Source organism: Hemibagrus wyckioides, linkage group LG07 (assembly GCF_019097595.1).
Source record: "Hemibagrus wyckioides isolate EC202008001 linkage group LG07, SWU_Hwy_1.0, whole genome shotgun sequence".
Taxonomy (NCBI): Eukaryota; Metazoa; Chordata; class Actinopteri; order Siluriformes; family Bagridae; genus Hemibagrus; species Hemibagrus wyckioides.
The window spans coordinates 15,016,188-15,032,556 of NC_080716.1; the positions used below are offsets into that span (position 1 = coordinate 15,016,188).

At 38.7% G+C, this 16,369-nt stretch overlaps 2 protein-coding genes across 5 annotated transcripts in view; one reads left to right on the plus strand and one right to left on the minus strand.

The window, feature by feature from the left end:
- Positions 1–374: 374 nt before the first annotated feature.
- trappc14 (trafficking protein particle complex subunit 14) lies at positions 375–11,212 on the plus strand. The gene is made up of 10 exons (XM_058396094.1): positions 375–1,063; positions 3,040–3,135; positions 3,984–4,113; positions 4,763–4,849; positions 6,225–6,345; positions 6,665–6,812; positions 6,963–7,197; positions 8,228–8,364; positions 8,483–8,682; positions 9,328–11,212. The coding sequence occupies exons 1-10, from the start codon at positions 617–619 to the stop codon at positions 9,479–9,481; spliced, it is 1,755 nt and encodes a 584-aa protein (XP_058252077.1). The 5' UTR covers positions 375–616; the 3' UTR covers positions 9,482–11,212.
- Positions 11,213–11,716: 504 nt separating this feature from the next.
- zanl (zonadhesin, like) overlaps positions 11,717–16,369 on the minus strand; it is a 40,390-nt gene continuing 35,737 nt past the window's right edge. For all 4 annotated transcript variants that reach the window (XM_058396091.1, XM_058396092.1, XM_058396093.1 and 1 more), the window contains exons 92-104: positions 16,096–16,367; positions 15,672–15,880; positions 15,320–15,464; positions 14,903–15,150; positions 14,681–14,810; positions 14,390–14,591; positions 13,977–14,138; positions 13,665–13,795; positions 12,882–13,084; positions 12,655–12,790; positions 12,357–12,482; positions 12,115–12,208; positions 11,717–11,854 (exon numbers count right to left, since the gene is read on the minus strand). In XM_058396091.1, coding sequence (XP_058252074.1) covers positions 11,725–11,854; positions 12,115–12,208; positions 12,357–12,482; positions 12,655–12,790; positions 12,882–13,084; positions 13,665–13,795; positions 13,977–14,138; positions 14,390–14,591; positions 14,681–14,810; positions 14,903–15,150; positions 15,320–15,464; positions 15,672–15,880; positions 16,096–16,367 — 2,188 coding nt within the window. In that variant the 3' untranslated portion in view covers positions 11,717–11,724. The remainder of the gene's footprint in view (positions 11,855–12,114; positions 12,209–12,356; positions 12,483–12,654; positions 12,791–12,881; positions 13,085–13,664; positions 13,796–13,976; positions 14,139–14,389; positions 14,592–14,680; positions 14,811–14,902; positions 15,151–15,319; positions 15,465–15,671; positions 15,881–16,095; positions 16,368–16,369) is intronic.

Consider the following 16,369-nt stretch of genomic DNA (forward strand, 5'->3'; position numbering starts at 1 on the left):
TTTAATATAGCAACAGTATCAAATAAAAAACCGTAACCTTAACTTCCTCTTTGGTTTAGTTATTATCTCATCAAATATTATGTTTACAATGTTAACCATCTCTTCCGGTGTTTTGCCAGTTGATCAAACTGAAATTGATTATCCGTAGAGCTGGATAACAGTGGTATATATTAAGGATTATACTGTGCATAGCCATTAATATCTAGAGGTAGTATTTCTTCACCTTTTTCTCTCAGAGTGTTTTCTTTTTTTTTTAAAGTCCAAGTCAGTTCATGTGTGCTAGCGTAGAACAGTCTCGATAATCTACTGCTCCTGTCTAGTTGTATTTCGGCTCCTAAGCAGTAACCCTTTGTGATTCGATTAATAGGCCTGCAGGCTGGTTTGAATGTACCTCAGGAGCTGGCAGCGCAACGACATGGCACAAAATAGAATGTATTTTTATTGTATTTATTGCTGATAATTGTAATGTAAATAGACCAACACGCGAAACGAATCAGGGTGATTCGAGGGTTTATGTGTGAGGAGAGGATGCTTTCCCTCTGCTAGTTAAATAGGCTTCCGGATCTATTAGCCTAGCTAGCTAGCTCTGCTTTGCGGTGATAATAACACCCCAGTCATGGTTTTAATGATGGAATCGCAGTGCGAGTATTTTATGTATTTCCCCGCCGTGCCCATTTCTGACCTGTCAGACCCGGCCCGGTACCGCACCCTCCCGCGCCGCAGCCATCTGTACCTGGGCGAGACGGTTCGCTTCCTGCTGGTGCTGCGCGCGCAGAGCGGCTCGGGCTCCGGGTGCAGTGAGGAGCGCACGGGCCGCGGCTGGCGGGAACTGGCCGCGTCTCTGCGCGCGCTCGCCAGCGTATGTCCGGGTGAAAGCAGGGCGCGGGGGATTGATCGTTCCGGGGAAGATGGAGCCGAGGAGGAGAGTGATGAAGATGATGGAGCGACGAGCTGCTCAGGCAGAGGAGCCACGACATACCGGGGATTCAGGGAGTGTAAGCCGCTTCTCATTCACAACAACCCCGGTAACGGCGCAAGAGAATTCCGCAGAGCTCCTGTGCAGGTGAGCCACCACCTTTATAAACAACATCTTATATATCTATTAAATGTCATCATATATGTATGTATGTATGTATGTATGTGTGTGTATATATATATATATGTGTGTGTGTGTGTGTGTGTGTATATTCATATAACTATATGAATATGTATATAAACATACACATATATACACCGTTCAGGCATCAGGCATAACATTATGAGCACTGACAGGTGAAATGAATAACACTGATTATCAGGCAGCAAGTGAACATTTTGTCCTCAAAGTTGATGTGTTAGAAGCAGGAAAAATTTGAGCGAGTTTGACAAGGACCAAATTGTGATGGCTAGACAACTGGATCACAGCATCTCCAAAACTGCAGCTCTTGTGGGGTGTTCCCGGTCTGCAGTGGTCAGTATCTATCAAAAGTGGTCCAAGGAAGGAGCAGTAGAAAACCGGTGACAGGGTCATGGGCGGCCAAAGCTCATTGATGCACGTGGGGAGCGAAGGATGGCCTGTGTGATCTGATCCAACAGACGAGCTACTGTTGCTCAAATTGCTGAAGAAGTTAATGCTGGTTCTGATAGAAAGGTGTCAGAATACACAGTGCAGGTCGGGTCAGGGCTGTTTTTGCAGCAAAAGGGGGACCAAGACAATATTAGGCAAGTGGTCATAATGTTATGCCTGATCGGTGTATATACATGTATTGTTAACTATAATTATCTGTTTGTACTACTATCTCTATTGTCTCACTTGGTTTATATATGCATATATTGATAAGTCACTTCACATTCTGTTAAGAGAGAGTATGTGTGTGTGTATGTGAGAGAGAGAGATGTCCGAGCAATAACTCGCTTCCTTATAATATTTGCTCTTTCATAGACGCCATCAGACCCATGAGTGAAAACTGATTGTTTGAACTGGCTATACACTCCAGTTTATTAGGTACACATAGCTTTCATTGGCCCTTTTATCAGGTACACCTGCCCTGCTGGTGCACCTTGTAGGTTTACATTTGCTGACTGTGGTGCATTTGCTTTATGTACAATCTTTTGACCGATCCATCATTGGAAAGAGTGCGCCATAGAATCATCACTGACTGGATGAAATTTTGGTGGTGGGCTATTGTGTTGTGCAGTATTTTGCAGTGATGATACTGACATGGTAGTGGTATGTTAGGGTGGTATGCCACTGGTACAGGTTTATCAGGTGCATGTGTGTGTTCCTGGGAATTTATTAAGCACTTGCAAAATTTAGAATGAACCTAAAATATTTTTTAAGAATGCTAGAAACAGCATAAATTTAGCTTAAATAACAGATTAAAAGGGTCTGCTGTAGTGTCAAACTGTACAGACCAAAAAGGTGTGTAGCTAAGTAAGTCTACATTGTTTGAAAAAACAAACAAAACAAAATGGCTACTACCATGTTGGTATCATTGCTCAGCTTATAGTGATCAATCACTGAATACTACTACTACTAATAACAACTATAATAATAATAATAATAATAATAATAATAATAATAATAATAATAATTTTATCTGGTCAGCAGTGGTCCAATGGTTGTATGGACTTCTCATAACATTCTATACATAGCAAAAGATTGGCTGCAGTTACCAATTGTATACCTACACCTGTGGAGAGAGGTGAAAACATGGGGTTTTCTAAATGGCTTGTGGTTTAACATTTGTTCTCCTGAATAGTTCCTTATGCAGTATAAAGGACTATAACCTAACCATAATGCTCTAGCTCTAGTAATGTTGCAGTCGTTGTTGTTGCTGAGAAGATATTACCACACATAAATAATAAAAAGTGTCTTGTAAGACACATCGTGAGAATAATGACTTTCTGAATGGTCCTGGGTCTTATATTTGCACAGCCTTCTCTGTAGTTATGGACAAAGAGCAAGTTATCTGGGAGTAAGGAGTAATATAGTGGGTGGTTACAACATGCCTCTTGCCTTTTTTGTTATGTGTTTCTCCAACTTGCGATCTTGTTCAGTCACCTGTGGATGAGCCAGTGGTTCTGAATGATGAAGTCATCTTTCCCCTGACTGTGTCCTTGGATAAACTCCCTGTCAACACACTCAAAGTGAAGGTAAGAGCAAAGGTGGAACTGAATGGATTTGCTGCTTTGCCTCTGTGTTTCTTATCTCTTTCTGCTATATGCTTAGAAACGTTAGTTAGATATGCCCAAAAACAGCTCAGTGACAGGCTGTACTTTGTAGTATATAAGATAATAATGGTAAAAGCATGTATTGTACAGTAATGGTGTTTTGCTTAGGCTTTTTCTTTTCCATTTCTTGGCTGCATTTGTGTCATTTGTGTGAACCCATTTGTTCGGTTCTGTCATTTGCAAGATATATATATATATATATATATATATATATATAAATCTTACTGAATAAATGAAGAATTATCTCAGAACTAATGACACTAAAGTGAAGAGACAATGCTGAGGTTTGTGTTTAATCGCCACAAGTGAAGTGAAAGTGAGACACACACATATACATATACATATGTATATGAGATAATTCTTCATTTATTCAGTAAGATTTATTTTGCTGGTTAAATCTCTTTATATTCATGTTTTTTTATTAGGATGATATTTTTTGTCTCTTTGACAGAACTCACCCACAGTGATATCTGGCTGGTGTTTGCAGATTATGGATTTAATAAAACAAATTGCGTTCATTTGAATGCTTCTTAAAATTCTTTGCTATCAAAAGAATCATGAAAACAGCAAAGTGATATTGTAAATCATTAAACCGAGATAATACGCTGTATAAATCATCCATTTGAACAAATATTAATATAGCAATGAAAGCAATGATTTATTGTTGATTATAGCGTACATGCACCTTCTAATAATGACTGACTTGAATAAAAAATAATGAGATTTTTGTGTCAGAACTTGTAGATATATATTGCTTATGTCTTGTCCAGATCATAGTGACTGTATGGAAGCAGGAGGAGGAGAAGGCTGAGATCCAGGAACATGGCTACCTCAGCATTCTTCAGCAGAAGAGCCCTTGCCAAACTTTCCGCCAGGACCTTAACACTTTTAAAGCCCAAGGTAAGTGCTTACATTCTGCTGAAAGTGGAAATGACCTCACTTAATGCACAGGGAATGACATTATTTTGATTCCTTGTTCATTAAAGCTACAAATTGGGACAAACCTGGGTGCTTTAGGTTTGCCTTTTGACAGCATCAGGTAGTAGCAACAACTAGTTAATGTTAGAGATTTCACAAGCAAATGTGGCTTGGCTGTATATTCTAAAGCATCTACCTATGTAGACCACATAAGAGATGACAAGAGCCACTTTGTGTAGTGTTGATGTTGTGCACAGCCATGTTGATTGGACACCACTTGAACGTGAGGAACTAAGAATTAAGTAGACCATCCCAAGTTCCTGAATAGGAATTCTTAGTTTTTTGGGGGATTTTCCTGCTGAGAAGTCGAGTATTACACCACATAAGAGCAATCCAATTTTAGTCATTCTAAATGCTGTTTCATTCTTATGCTAATCTACTCTCTTATTTGTCTTCTTTCTGTTTAAAACTGACTATTTAGTAAGCCATTGCCATTGGGCTTAGCGTTTTTAATTTGTATTTTTAATTGTTTTCATTTATCTTAAAGAATGATGGCCATTTTGCAGAACAAGGTTCAAAATGTATTGACTTGTGACTGTCATGAACCCCCCCCTTTATTTTCCATTTTCAGTCAGCACCACTCTTAACGTCCTTCCTCCACCCACAGTGAAGTGTCAGCAGATGACTGTGTCTGGGAAACACTTAACTGTACTTAAAGGTATTTTGGAAAGCATATTACCCTATTATGCTCTATTATTAATGGGGGAAAAACATTATAGGCAGCACTTTAAGAATTCCGTCCATGCTTATTAAGGTAAAAATGGCAAGAAAGTGTTGCTTTTCATGTTATGTATATGTCTACTTCAAGGGTGATCCCATCAACTAACAGCAAAAGACTTTTCTGCCACTCTGTTTTTAGATTTTGCTTTTTTTTTTTTGTTTGTTTAAATTTTTTGTTACTGCATGCAGAATTCATTCATTACAAAATTGTAGACTTTATAATATTTGGCTCAGAAGATGAAACTTGGTATTATGCAATTTCATATAGAATCAAAACATTTCAATGAATCAAATTATTAGAATCAAAGTTGTTACAATATTAATGATAGAGGTCCCTTTGTGTGAAAGATTTTCAGACTTTTAACTATTACTTCATCTTCCAAATAAGTGCAAATTTGTGTGTTATGTCCCAGTACAAATAAATCAAAGAATCTGTTATTAGAAATCTGTTATTTGTATTTTTTTTTCCTGAAATATGTACAAGAGGAATGGAAGAACAGTTAGATATTCAGTGTTCTTATAAATACTGTAAGGCAGATATTGAAGTATATTGTTTTCTAGGAACTGAAGGTAAGATCTAGTTTCTGATTATTACAGTATTTTGGGGATTTAATCATCTTCACTATGTGGACTCTGAAACTTACTTTGTTAGACCCTGTTGTGTTATCAGTCAGGTGGTGTTCATTTAGTACTTTTGGCTTGAAGGAGTGAAAGTTCAATCAAACATTTTTGAGCTTTTCTCATACTTGTACTAACAGGACTAAAAAAATCTACAAAATCTGTGATGCGATGGTTCCACATCCGGGTTGATCTGAAGAAGATTTAAAAAAAAAAAAATCCCCATTATTATTATTTATTCGGAAACATAATTACCTTGTGCATTTCTAATTATTAATGCAAGATTTATAGAGTCATTTGGAAAAATAAATGACTTTTTGCTTCCTGAGCAAGCAAAATATCACAGTGGACTCTCTTTATGAAATGAAAGCTGTTTAAACACAATCAGAGTGTAATTTTACTCTTTGAGCAGATGCAATCAAACATGCCCTCTGAGAATATCTGCTAGAAATGAGAAGAGAAATATTTTCACATTAGTATAGAAAAAGGCCTCCAGAGACCCATTCCTAATATCCTTTATAAAATATATTCATGCAGTCAGAGTCAGGTTGCTCATTGTGAATTACTGAAATGTTTATATATCGTGGTGTGATTATCAAATAAGAATTAAGTCAGCTTTTATGGAGCTAGAGATAAGCCCATAAGAGTTGTCGTGCTTCATATCTGTGACTTCCTTCCCCATTTGTGCATTTTAGTGTTAAATGGTAGCTCTCAGGAGGAAGTGTGTGTACATGATGTCCGAATCCTGCCCAACTTCAATGCCTCTTATTTACCCATGATGCCTGATGGCTCCGTGCTGCTGGTCGACAATGTGTGGTACGGTCTTATTAATCGTTTTTGTACTTAATGATTGGTTTTAAGTAGGTAAACATGTTTATGCATGTTCACTCAATGTGGCCCTTTATAAACACGTTACTGCAAATATGAGGATGAAACTAAACTCATCTGAAACTCCTTGTTTAATTTTCAAAACATAAATTGTCCCAAAGAAAGAATTAAAGATTTGATTTTAATTTTAATGTTAATTTCTACTTTTTTAGAAATATTGAAGTGTGTAACTACAATATATGCTAAATAATTAAAGTATGTAAACTGTCCATGGTTGATCTTTTCACCATCTCCATCCTTGCTGCAGCCATCAGTCAGGTGAGGTTGCCATGGCGTCCTTCTACCGGATGGACAGTGAGTCTAGTCACCTTCCCAGCATGCTCAGCGCACTGGAGCAGCAGAACTTTCTGTTTCAACTGCAGCTTAGCGACCAGGCCCAAGATGATTCTAATGAGGTGTGTCCAGAGAATAATGCGAATAGAGCTGTTTATTATTGTTAATTCCATAAACTGGTTACTAGTAAAGCCAACTAATAAAACAATTTGTACAATAACAGCAAACCCAGCTAAAACACTTGTAAAGCTTAGTGAATGTTTGTGACCCAGGGTCTTGAGGTGCCTCTGATAGCAGTCCTCCAGTGGTCCACTCCTAAGCTGCCATTCACCAGCTCTATCTACACACACTACAGTGTGCCTAGCATCAGACTGGACCGGCCTCACTTCATCATGACCGCGAGCTGCCCCAGTGCTGTAAGGGCTCATGAGCACTTCAGAGTGCGCTACACGCTCCTCAACAACCTGCAGGACTTCCTGGCTGTACGGCTCGTCTGGACACCAGAGGGTGAGTAGGAACGCCATGCACGGATGATGAATATAACTGATATACTTCTGAATTAATGAAGAATTTATGTTGCACAATGTTTCTCATTTGGTGGGTTGCGAATGCATTCTTCATTCAAAACTTTTATTCAAAAAAAGGATGAGTTTCCCATTTTAAAAGTCATCTGAAGTCAACTGTTGGTAGCTTAACCCTTGACATGTAAGCCTAGCAGGTATCATTGCATTGCATAACATTTGTACAGGTTTCTTTCCAACCTCCCAAAAACATGTCAGTCAGCATATTGGTGACTATAAATTACCCCTAGGTGTGTTTGATCCAGGGTGAATGCTCTGGAGCCACTGCAGTCCTGACCAGGTTAAAGTGGTTATTGAAAGTGGGTGAGTGACATATCCTAAAGTAAGATCAGCTGAGAACCACTGATGTAGAATTGGTGTGTGATGTTCAAACAGTGGTGAAATTCTGAATAATAGCTATTTGTGTCTGTGTGTGAGAGAGAAAGCAGGAGAGAAAGATATCTTGGATGTTTGAAGAGCAAATTATAGCTGTAGTGTAAGTGTAACTGACAAGAAAACAGAAATAAACAACATGAGGAAATGTGAAGAGAAAAGGAGAGAAGCAGAAGGCAGATCGTGAAAGATGAGAATAGAAACTGAGTGGTTAAAGGTGTGAAAATGTCGGACTATGAGATTAAAAGGAAAGGTTACCAGGAAAAACAAGGTGCAAAACTGTTAACCATCAGCATTTGGAGATACAGTGTGAGTGTGTGTGAGTACTAGATGACTTGATGTCAGATTTATTGCACCAGGGTTTTTTTTTCCTGTCATAATAAAACATATGTAGTCTACAACCTGTGGTTGAAAGAAATAAATGTGGAGGAATTAAAATCTGGGTTAGGTTTAAACTACACATCATGACTGTGTAAAAATGATTAGTCTCAGGAGATCACGGTTCATTTTCACTCCACCTCTTGTCCTCATTTTTTCTCTTATTTTACATCTTATCTTCTCATCCTTCTCTTTGTTTCCTCTAGGCCGTGGACAGAAGGAAGACCCGGCAGTAAATGCAGTAGTATGTCATTCTCCTCTAAGTAACCTTGGTTACTGTCGCAAAGGCAGCACTCTCTCTGTGTCTGTGGCTTTCCAGATCCTCAAAGCTGGCCTCTTTGAGGTAAAGTGTGTTTCAGCTGCAAAATAGATTGAACTGAGGACTTTTACCTGCTTGTTTGAGCTAATACAAATCCCTTACCTTCTCTTGCTTCCATTATACAACCCCTTCCCCCTTGTAGCTGAGTCAGCACATGAAACTAAAGCTGCAGTTTACAGCATCAGTGTCAAACCCTCCCCCTGAAGCTCGTCCTCTCTCGCGTAAGAACAGTCCGTCCAGTCCTGCTGTTCGAGACATACTTGACCGACACCAGGCCAGCTTAAGTCTGGGCCGCTCACAATCCTTCTCCCATCAGCAGCCCTCCAAATCCCACCTCACCAGGTATGGACACACAATTATATTGAGTTGGAATTTTAGTCAATTTTGTACTTTTTATTTGTTTGCTGTTTGGTTTTGTTGCACATAATTAAACAAAAATAAAAGCAAAAACCCCAGACAAACAGAAAAGCAGAAGAAGGCTAAACACAAAGCCAGTGGTAAATAAACAGTTAGATGATTATATATAAAACTAGTTTAAAACATTTTGTTGTTACAACCATTTTTGTTGTTATTACATTCAGCTTTTACTTTGTTTATTTCAAATATCCAGAACCCTTTTCATTTCAACACTGCTTCAACTCTCTTATTTGATTCAATTTGCACGTCTTATCTCAGTTAAGCAGCTAAAAAAAAAAACCAAAACAACGCAGCATCTTTGCTTTATTTCCTGCAGCATCGAAGTGCTTCTCATTGCAGTTGAGCCAGGAAGCAAACAGAGATCACTATATGCTTAGATGTTCTGATAATTCTGGTTATGTTGGTGTACCACTGAGTGCAATTTGTGTTCTCACCTACCTAATTAAACAACAACCAAGGGGGTTTTAAAATAAAATGTGCTCTAATTTCAAATGCTATGTGATGGCACCCATATACTGTCTATTCATAGTTTCATAGAAACTGTAAACTTGTTCTTCCTTTTCATTGCAGGACAGGCAGTGTTATGGAACGACGTGCAATCACTCCTCCTGTCGGCTCTCCTGTCGGTCGGCCACTCTACCTCCCCCCAGAGCGGAGCATTTTATCGCTTGACAAGATCGCCAAACGCGAGTGCAAAGTACTGGTACTGGAGTCACACAGCTAACTGTATACATACACACACACACACTGGGAATTATAGGAGGTGTCACACTGGAATTTTAATTTTCAATTCTTAGTTGTAGTGAGTTGTTAATTATCCAACTCAACCTGATTTGTTCTTGAAAATTGTAATGTTGAATGTTCACTGTAATGTAGCAGACAAGGGGTCTTTTAGTTTTAGTAGTGTTCAAGTGTGGGGTGGGTTTTTATTTGTTTCTACACCTTCATTGTTTACATGCACAGCATTAAGGCTCCCCATCTCCTTTCAGATCAGGCACAAAGTATGCTATTGATTTCATTCTGTTTGACTGATTTCTCAAAGGCAGGTAAAATGAGATCTCGGAAACAAATATATGGAGTAGTCTAGTCACTTTAAGGCCTTGTTTTAAATATGTCACTCGTATTAATTCAGTGTACTAGTGTCTGAGGAAACTAATGGGGTCAAGAAATTGGAACTGAGTGGAAGTCAACCTGCCTGAATGTTTGTTTATGACATTTGTAATTCAGTCTTTTCTGACAGTTCTGTATTACATTATGCTGTTCCACTGACCGCCACCAGTGGATACATTTATTTTTTCTTTTTGTAAAATTATTACTGAATGTATTTATTTATTTTTGTGGTCTTGCCAGTCTTGATACCTACATCCATTCCTTTGCGCCAGCGAAATTCTTTGCATTTCTTTATTTCTATATTTTTAAACTTTGAGCCTTTAAATGGATTTTTTTTTATAATGATACCTGATATAAGCTGCTATTATGTATCATAGTACATTTCAATCTTAAGTGTTGTTTTTGCGAAATTGAAATGCAAACTACTTCCGCAGAGCAGCATCAGTTTTTGGCTCTATGAACACGATGGTTAAAAACTGCTGTGAATAGCCAAATCAAAATATTATGCAATCTTTGGACGGAAAGTAAAGTGCTCTAGTGTAGCTTAGTCTTAGATATTACCAACATTCACATATATAACAGTTTTCTTCTCTAATACATGGAATATGGAATGTTTCCTTGATCTCAGCCATTTCCAGCTTGAGGTTTTCCCCATTTTTCATAGTACTCACACACACACACTGATCCCCACAGGTACGTTGATGAACCATTTTATGTTCCTCCTGGTGGGCTTCATGTTGTCTGATGTTGTTCTGACTCATTTCTATTATTAATATCAGTAAGTCCCATGTTGCAGTTCTGAGCTCTAAGGCACTTCTGAGGCTACCAGCACCATGTTATTGATTTGTGTGTATTGATTTTCTACCAGTCTTTAGGGGGCAGATTCTGACATGCCTCCCAGCTGTATTGATGATTGGCATCAAACCCCCTGTCGGATTTCACGTAACAATCATTCCATGACTGATCGGATTTGACCCCTTGAAGAATGAGTTGGCGTGAATTTACATTCAGTGATGACCTGTTCACAATCAGCCAAGTTTGTCTGTATTTCATAACACAATTTTAGCTAGACAGCCAATCGCTTAAAAGCTCTCTCTTTTGCAGTTCAGTGTGGTCCAATATGTACAAATATGATCAACATGACAGGCCTGATTTACTGTTAAGAGGCATGGAAATGTGATTATAATGCCATTGCTTCAGTAGGAAGACTTTCTCTTTATTTCAATGGTTAACAAATCTACATATTATAGTCCAACTATTTCAGACTTGGCAGACTTGAAGTTGGTACGACTACAAAGACATGAGAAACATCATTTTATTTTATTATTTTTATTATTTGTGTATTACATCATAGGTATCCAAATGATAAATTTGGTTACTACTGAAGTTATTATTTTTTTTCTTCTTCTTCATCTAAGCACTTTATTGCAATTGTTTTATCTCTCTTGGATTGTCATTGTGATTTGACTGCTGATGTCTAAAGGTTTATTCTTATTATTTGAAGTGTTTAAATCACAAAATGTGTTTAAACTTTGTGACAAAGTATGATTACCTACTGGGTAATGCACTTGAAAGAACCGAATAAATGGATATGGGAATTTTGTAATGTTTCTTTTAAAAAAAACAAAAAACCAACAGCATGATACAGGGTTTAAAAAACGTATTGTTTCATTCTTGTTTCATTAATAGATTCTTGCACTTCGTACCAACAATTACAGTAAGGTTTACAAATAAGTTATGAATGATGATTACAAAATATGTCCACTGTTAATTTCTATTCACTTGTTAATTCCAGCAGCAGTCACATCTTAATAAATACAAAATAAAATCATATAAAAATTAAAACATTTGGACGGTTCAGAATGAGGACGATTTCATCACTGTGCTGTCGATACTCTTTCTGCTCTTATCCAAATTTTTATAGGGAAGATCTGTTTCCAATGGTAGACTGTTACTGCTACTGGTGTCATAACTGTTTTTTCTGTGCCTGAGGAGAGAACACCATTTCACATTCATTATTATATAATATACACTGTTAAAAAATAAAATAACTTTTAAACTCTTTAACTGATTTTTTCAGATCCAATCCAGATGTTACACTACACAATGTACAGAAAAGAATTGATCACTGTCCTCATTATAAGTGACCTTTAGATAATTATTTGGGGGGAATGTCATAGATATTATTTAATGGCATAGACAATATTTAACTGTGAAAACGGAATTATTTTTGTTTCTTGGACATACCTCTTTGTTTTCTTGCAGACGTACACAATTATTGTGACAATGACGATTACTGCAAGTGGTACCAAGACTCCAATCAGAATAATGGTTGTCTGATCTGTTAGAACAGTAGGGGCAGTAAAGACAGTCAGTCCTTAAAGCACATTACAGCTGTTTTACATCTTATATTTTGTACATTAGCAGGTAGGTAAATTCTGCTTAATAATTTCAGGTATATTTTGAATATTTAATTATTGTTTATTTACCTAGGCCTACTTTTTTCTCACAGTTATTCCCTGTAAAGCCTTTTGGACATAAGCAGGTGTAGCTGATGTCTGTGCCCTCAACACAAGTACCACCATTCAGGCAAGGTGAGCTTGTGCATGGGTTCACTGAGAAAGACAGGAATTCAGAGAGGAATTATATTTGCTTAACAAAATTGTGAAACTATAGTGGTAACAAAACATGCAGCATTGTATGTGAACACCTTTTGTTTGTATACACAGTTTTTCTGACTCCTACTGGAAAGTGCATATTATTAGTGTGTTAACCGGTGGTACTCACAGTTGTAGCAATCACGTAAAGTGTCGTAGATGGTACAGACTTGGTTGTCTTTGCACCCTTTGGGCTGGCACACAGAACCAGTGGGTGTACATTCACAGGTCTGAGCACAGTCCTCAGTCACAAATGTCTCCATCAGCTGTGTTTGCATGCAAAGAGAACAGTGGTATGCATATTAATCTGTGCTCATATTACCTAAGTACAGCAGATACACATGACTGAGGACTCACAGTGTAGTAACGGCCCAAAAAGGTGCATCCGCACTCATTGTAAGGAACACACACTTCGCCACTCATGGTAAATCCAGGATTACACTGACAACCCTCCAAGCACGAAGTCTGCTCACACTCTGAAGGTGCTGCTAAGTCAGCACATGATGCTGGACATGCAGTCATACAGGTTGTGTAGCCACTGTTGGCACCGCAAGACAGACCTACAGTGCACATAATGCACACAGTGAGAAAATCCATGATGAAGGTTAAAGATATTGGCTTATTATTATTATTATTATTATTATTATTATTATTATATGCAACGTTCATTCATAATTTTATTCAGAATGTGGCTGATGCTTTTGCACCCTCTAGTGCTATAATAACAATACAGATTTTTTCAATGTGAATGCTGAATGTAAATTATATTACATATTAAAGTTAGAAATCTGCTCTTGCTTTATTCCATGACTTGCAAATAAATAATAATAAATCAGCTTTTTCAACACTGAGACATCTGGGAACAAAAATAATGAACAAATAGGTCACAATATTTTCTCCAGGTCATTTAGAGAAACATTTAGTGATTGAAGGGTATTTTGACTTTAAAAATCATTCTTTCTTTTAGTGAACATTACACACAGTATAACTGTTATTGTCACAAATAACAAGGTATTAAAAGTTAGGTTTAGGTGTTAAGTTAGGGTTTAAAATTTCAATCTAGGTGTCCCTAAACATTTAATAGACAAACTGTGTGTGTGTGTATGTTTGTTTGTGCCTCTGCGAGTCTATGTGACATACCACACTCCAGTTGTGTTCTCCAAGGCCCTAATATAATTCCCTGCTCCTGACAAGCCAGGGCATAAACAGCATAGCTCTCACAGCGCAGTGTGGAATTGCTCTGCTCTGCACACAAGTCGAACACACAGTCCCTGCAACACACACACACAATCCTGATCAGAGTACCGCACAGTTTGTCTATCATGAATATTTTTTAAAATAAGCTAATTATCTACACAAGTATCAGTCACCAGGGGTACAGAACACACACACCCCTAACATCTTTGTTCTGCAAGTCTAGCTCATCAGAATAATACAGGTCACTGTACTTACTCCACGAACTGATCAGGCAGAATGGTACTGTGGCAGGGAGCAAATGGTCCTGAAGGGTCACTTAATGCTCCACACTGTTTATTTCCTTTCAGATCCTCCAGCTGAGCAGCAGTGCATCTGAATGTCTCAAAGCCTGAGTCCAAATCTCCTTCAATCTCTCTCCTGAAACAAACACGGATGGAGACACTTGATTATAGTGAGTGCTTTTGTGTATGGGATAGAGAGAAAGAGTCTGTAGGAAGAAGAAAGCTTTAAAGGTTATTTAGAATGTATGTGTGTAGTGTAGTACACCATATAGTGTAATGTGTAGTTTTGTCTAATTATGATTATTATTAGCATAAAGAAAAAAGTGAGGCGAGAACTGATCAGATGATCAGTCTAACTAAGGCCCTGTTTAAAAGTGCTTCACTCACTTGTGCAAACGGGTGAGCTGGGGCAGGTCTGTGGTGTGAAACTCCTCCCCTTGCTTGTCACTCACTCTCCAGCTGTCTCCAAACTCATTGAGGTTGCGGGTGAGGCTGCCATCAGGCTTCACATACTCATTATTAGAGCGTTTGTCATAGTTCCCACAAAGGCCAAGCACATACGTCCTGTAGGTGCTCGGCAAAATCACCTCTGTTCATGGGGAAAGGGGTTGTATATAGTGTGTGTGTAAATGACAAGGTCAAAATATAAATATGCACACATGGTGTATTTATTCTTACCTCCTTGCAAGTTGCCATCAAAGCGAACGGTAAGTCCAAAGTCAGTTGAGAGCTGTAGGTAGCGGGAGTTTAAGGAGATCTTGATACCCTGGTTAGGACTCAGTGGAGGGGACACACGCTCATCATTAACCTGTAGGAGGGATCCGCAACACACATGAGGATGTGTAATTTTACTGCATAAATGTATACTCCATTTAACACAAATACTGCATTTTATCCTACCAGCAGTCGCTTCTTCTGGAGCATGCGAACACTGACACCATACACTTCCACATAAACCTCGTGCAGGTAGGAGACACGGCTGTTGCCACCTCTTCGGACATTCTTACCCTTCACGGTAAGGGGCGTGAGGACGCTGGGTAGATTATGATCCTTGGTTAGTACATATGTATATGGGCCTTGGTAGTGGTGGTTGAACCTGTCAAAGGTGCGGTAGTGTGGATCCCCAGAAATTATGCACTTGTCAAAACCTATAAATGTAAAAAAGAATTAAAATATTTTTTAAAACTTTCCTGGAGGAAGACTTATTTTTGGTAAATAAGAATTCTAATGTAGGTGAAAGATTGTATCTTATAAGTATAACAAAAGAGGCCTGTGTAGGATGAAAGAAATGATTAGTTATTTGTTCCTAGGACTCACTCTCAGGTTTGCAGTAGCGTTCGCCATTATTGTCCAAGGCACAAACAGAGCTAGAGCTGCACTGAAAGTTCTTGCAGCTCAGTACTCCTCCCTGACTGCATGTGCACTTCTGGTCACAATGTTCTGTCAGCCAAGAATCCCCAACCTGAAACAAACAGCCAGAACAATGACCACAGTGGTATTCTCTGTATCACAAATGCATGCAGTTTGTGCAGGTTACAAAAATTTTGAGCCTACCTATGAAACCTAATTATATGCATAAATAGCAGGTAAATACTCCTTCATACCACATGTCACAAATTTTGAAGCTCACTCAAACTTTTATATGGATTGAAGTTGACTTGGAACTTACATCATGATATTCTCCTTTGCTGTCCACGCATCCACAGTTGGACAATGGCACACACTTTCCATCACTCAGCACAAAGCCTGCGTTACACTGGCAGCCTTCCACACAGCCATTTGGTGGCAGGGGGCAGAAAATGGGGAAAAGGTCTGCACAGGTGGGAGGGCATGGTGGTGTGCAGTCTGAGTAGTGGCTGTTTGGTGGGCATGGAAGAGCTGTGTAGGGGACAGGACAGGGCAGCTACTGTTATACATCTGAGACATTCTACATTTCAGCTGTCTTTACTTAACCTCTAACCTCTGTAACATTAGCTGACTCTACAAAGCATTAACAACATGACATTATAAGACGTCATTGTTAGTGATCACTGCAGTATAAAGGCTGCTTGGGACTATACTCTCTTTATTCGAGTAGCTTGAGGATCACTCACGGCAGAAGGTAGTGTTCCTCCAGCTGATGGTAACACCAGCACTCTGACAGGCCTGGGCATATGCTGCCACATTATCACACAGTGTGGACTCCATGCCATTGTACTCGCACATGTCATAAATGCAGTTCTCTATGAAGGGCGTAGGAGGGATGAGCGAGTGGCAGGGCTTGAACTTGTTTGACATGATAATGCTGGTACACTGATTGCGGATGACCTCCTCTTCCGTGTCTGTGCAGTTTGGGTGGACATCGGGACGTGTGTCTGGCTGGCATCT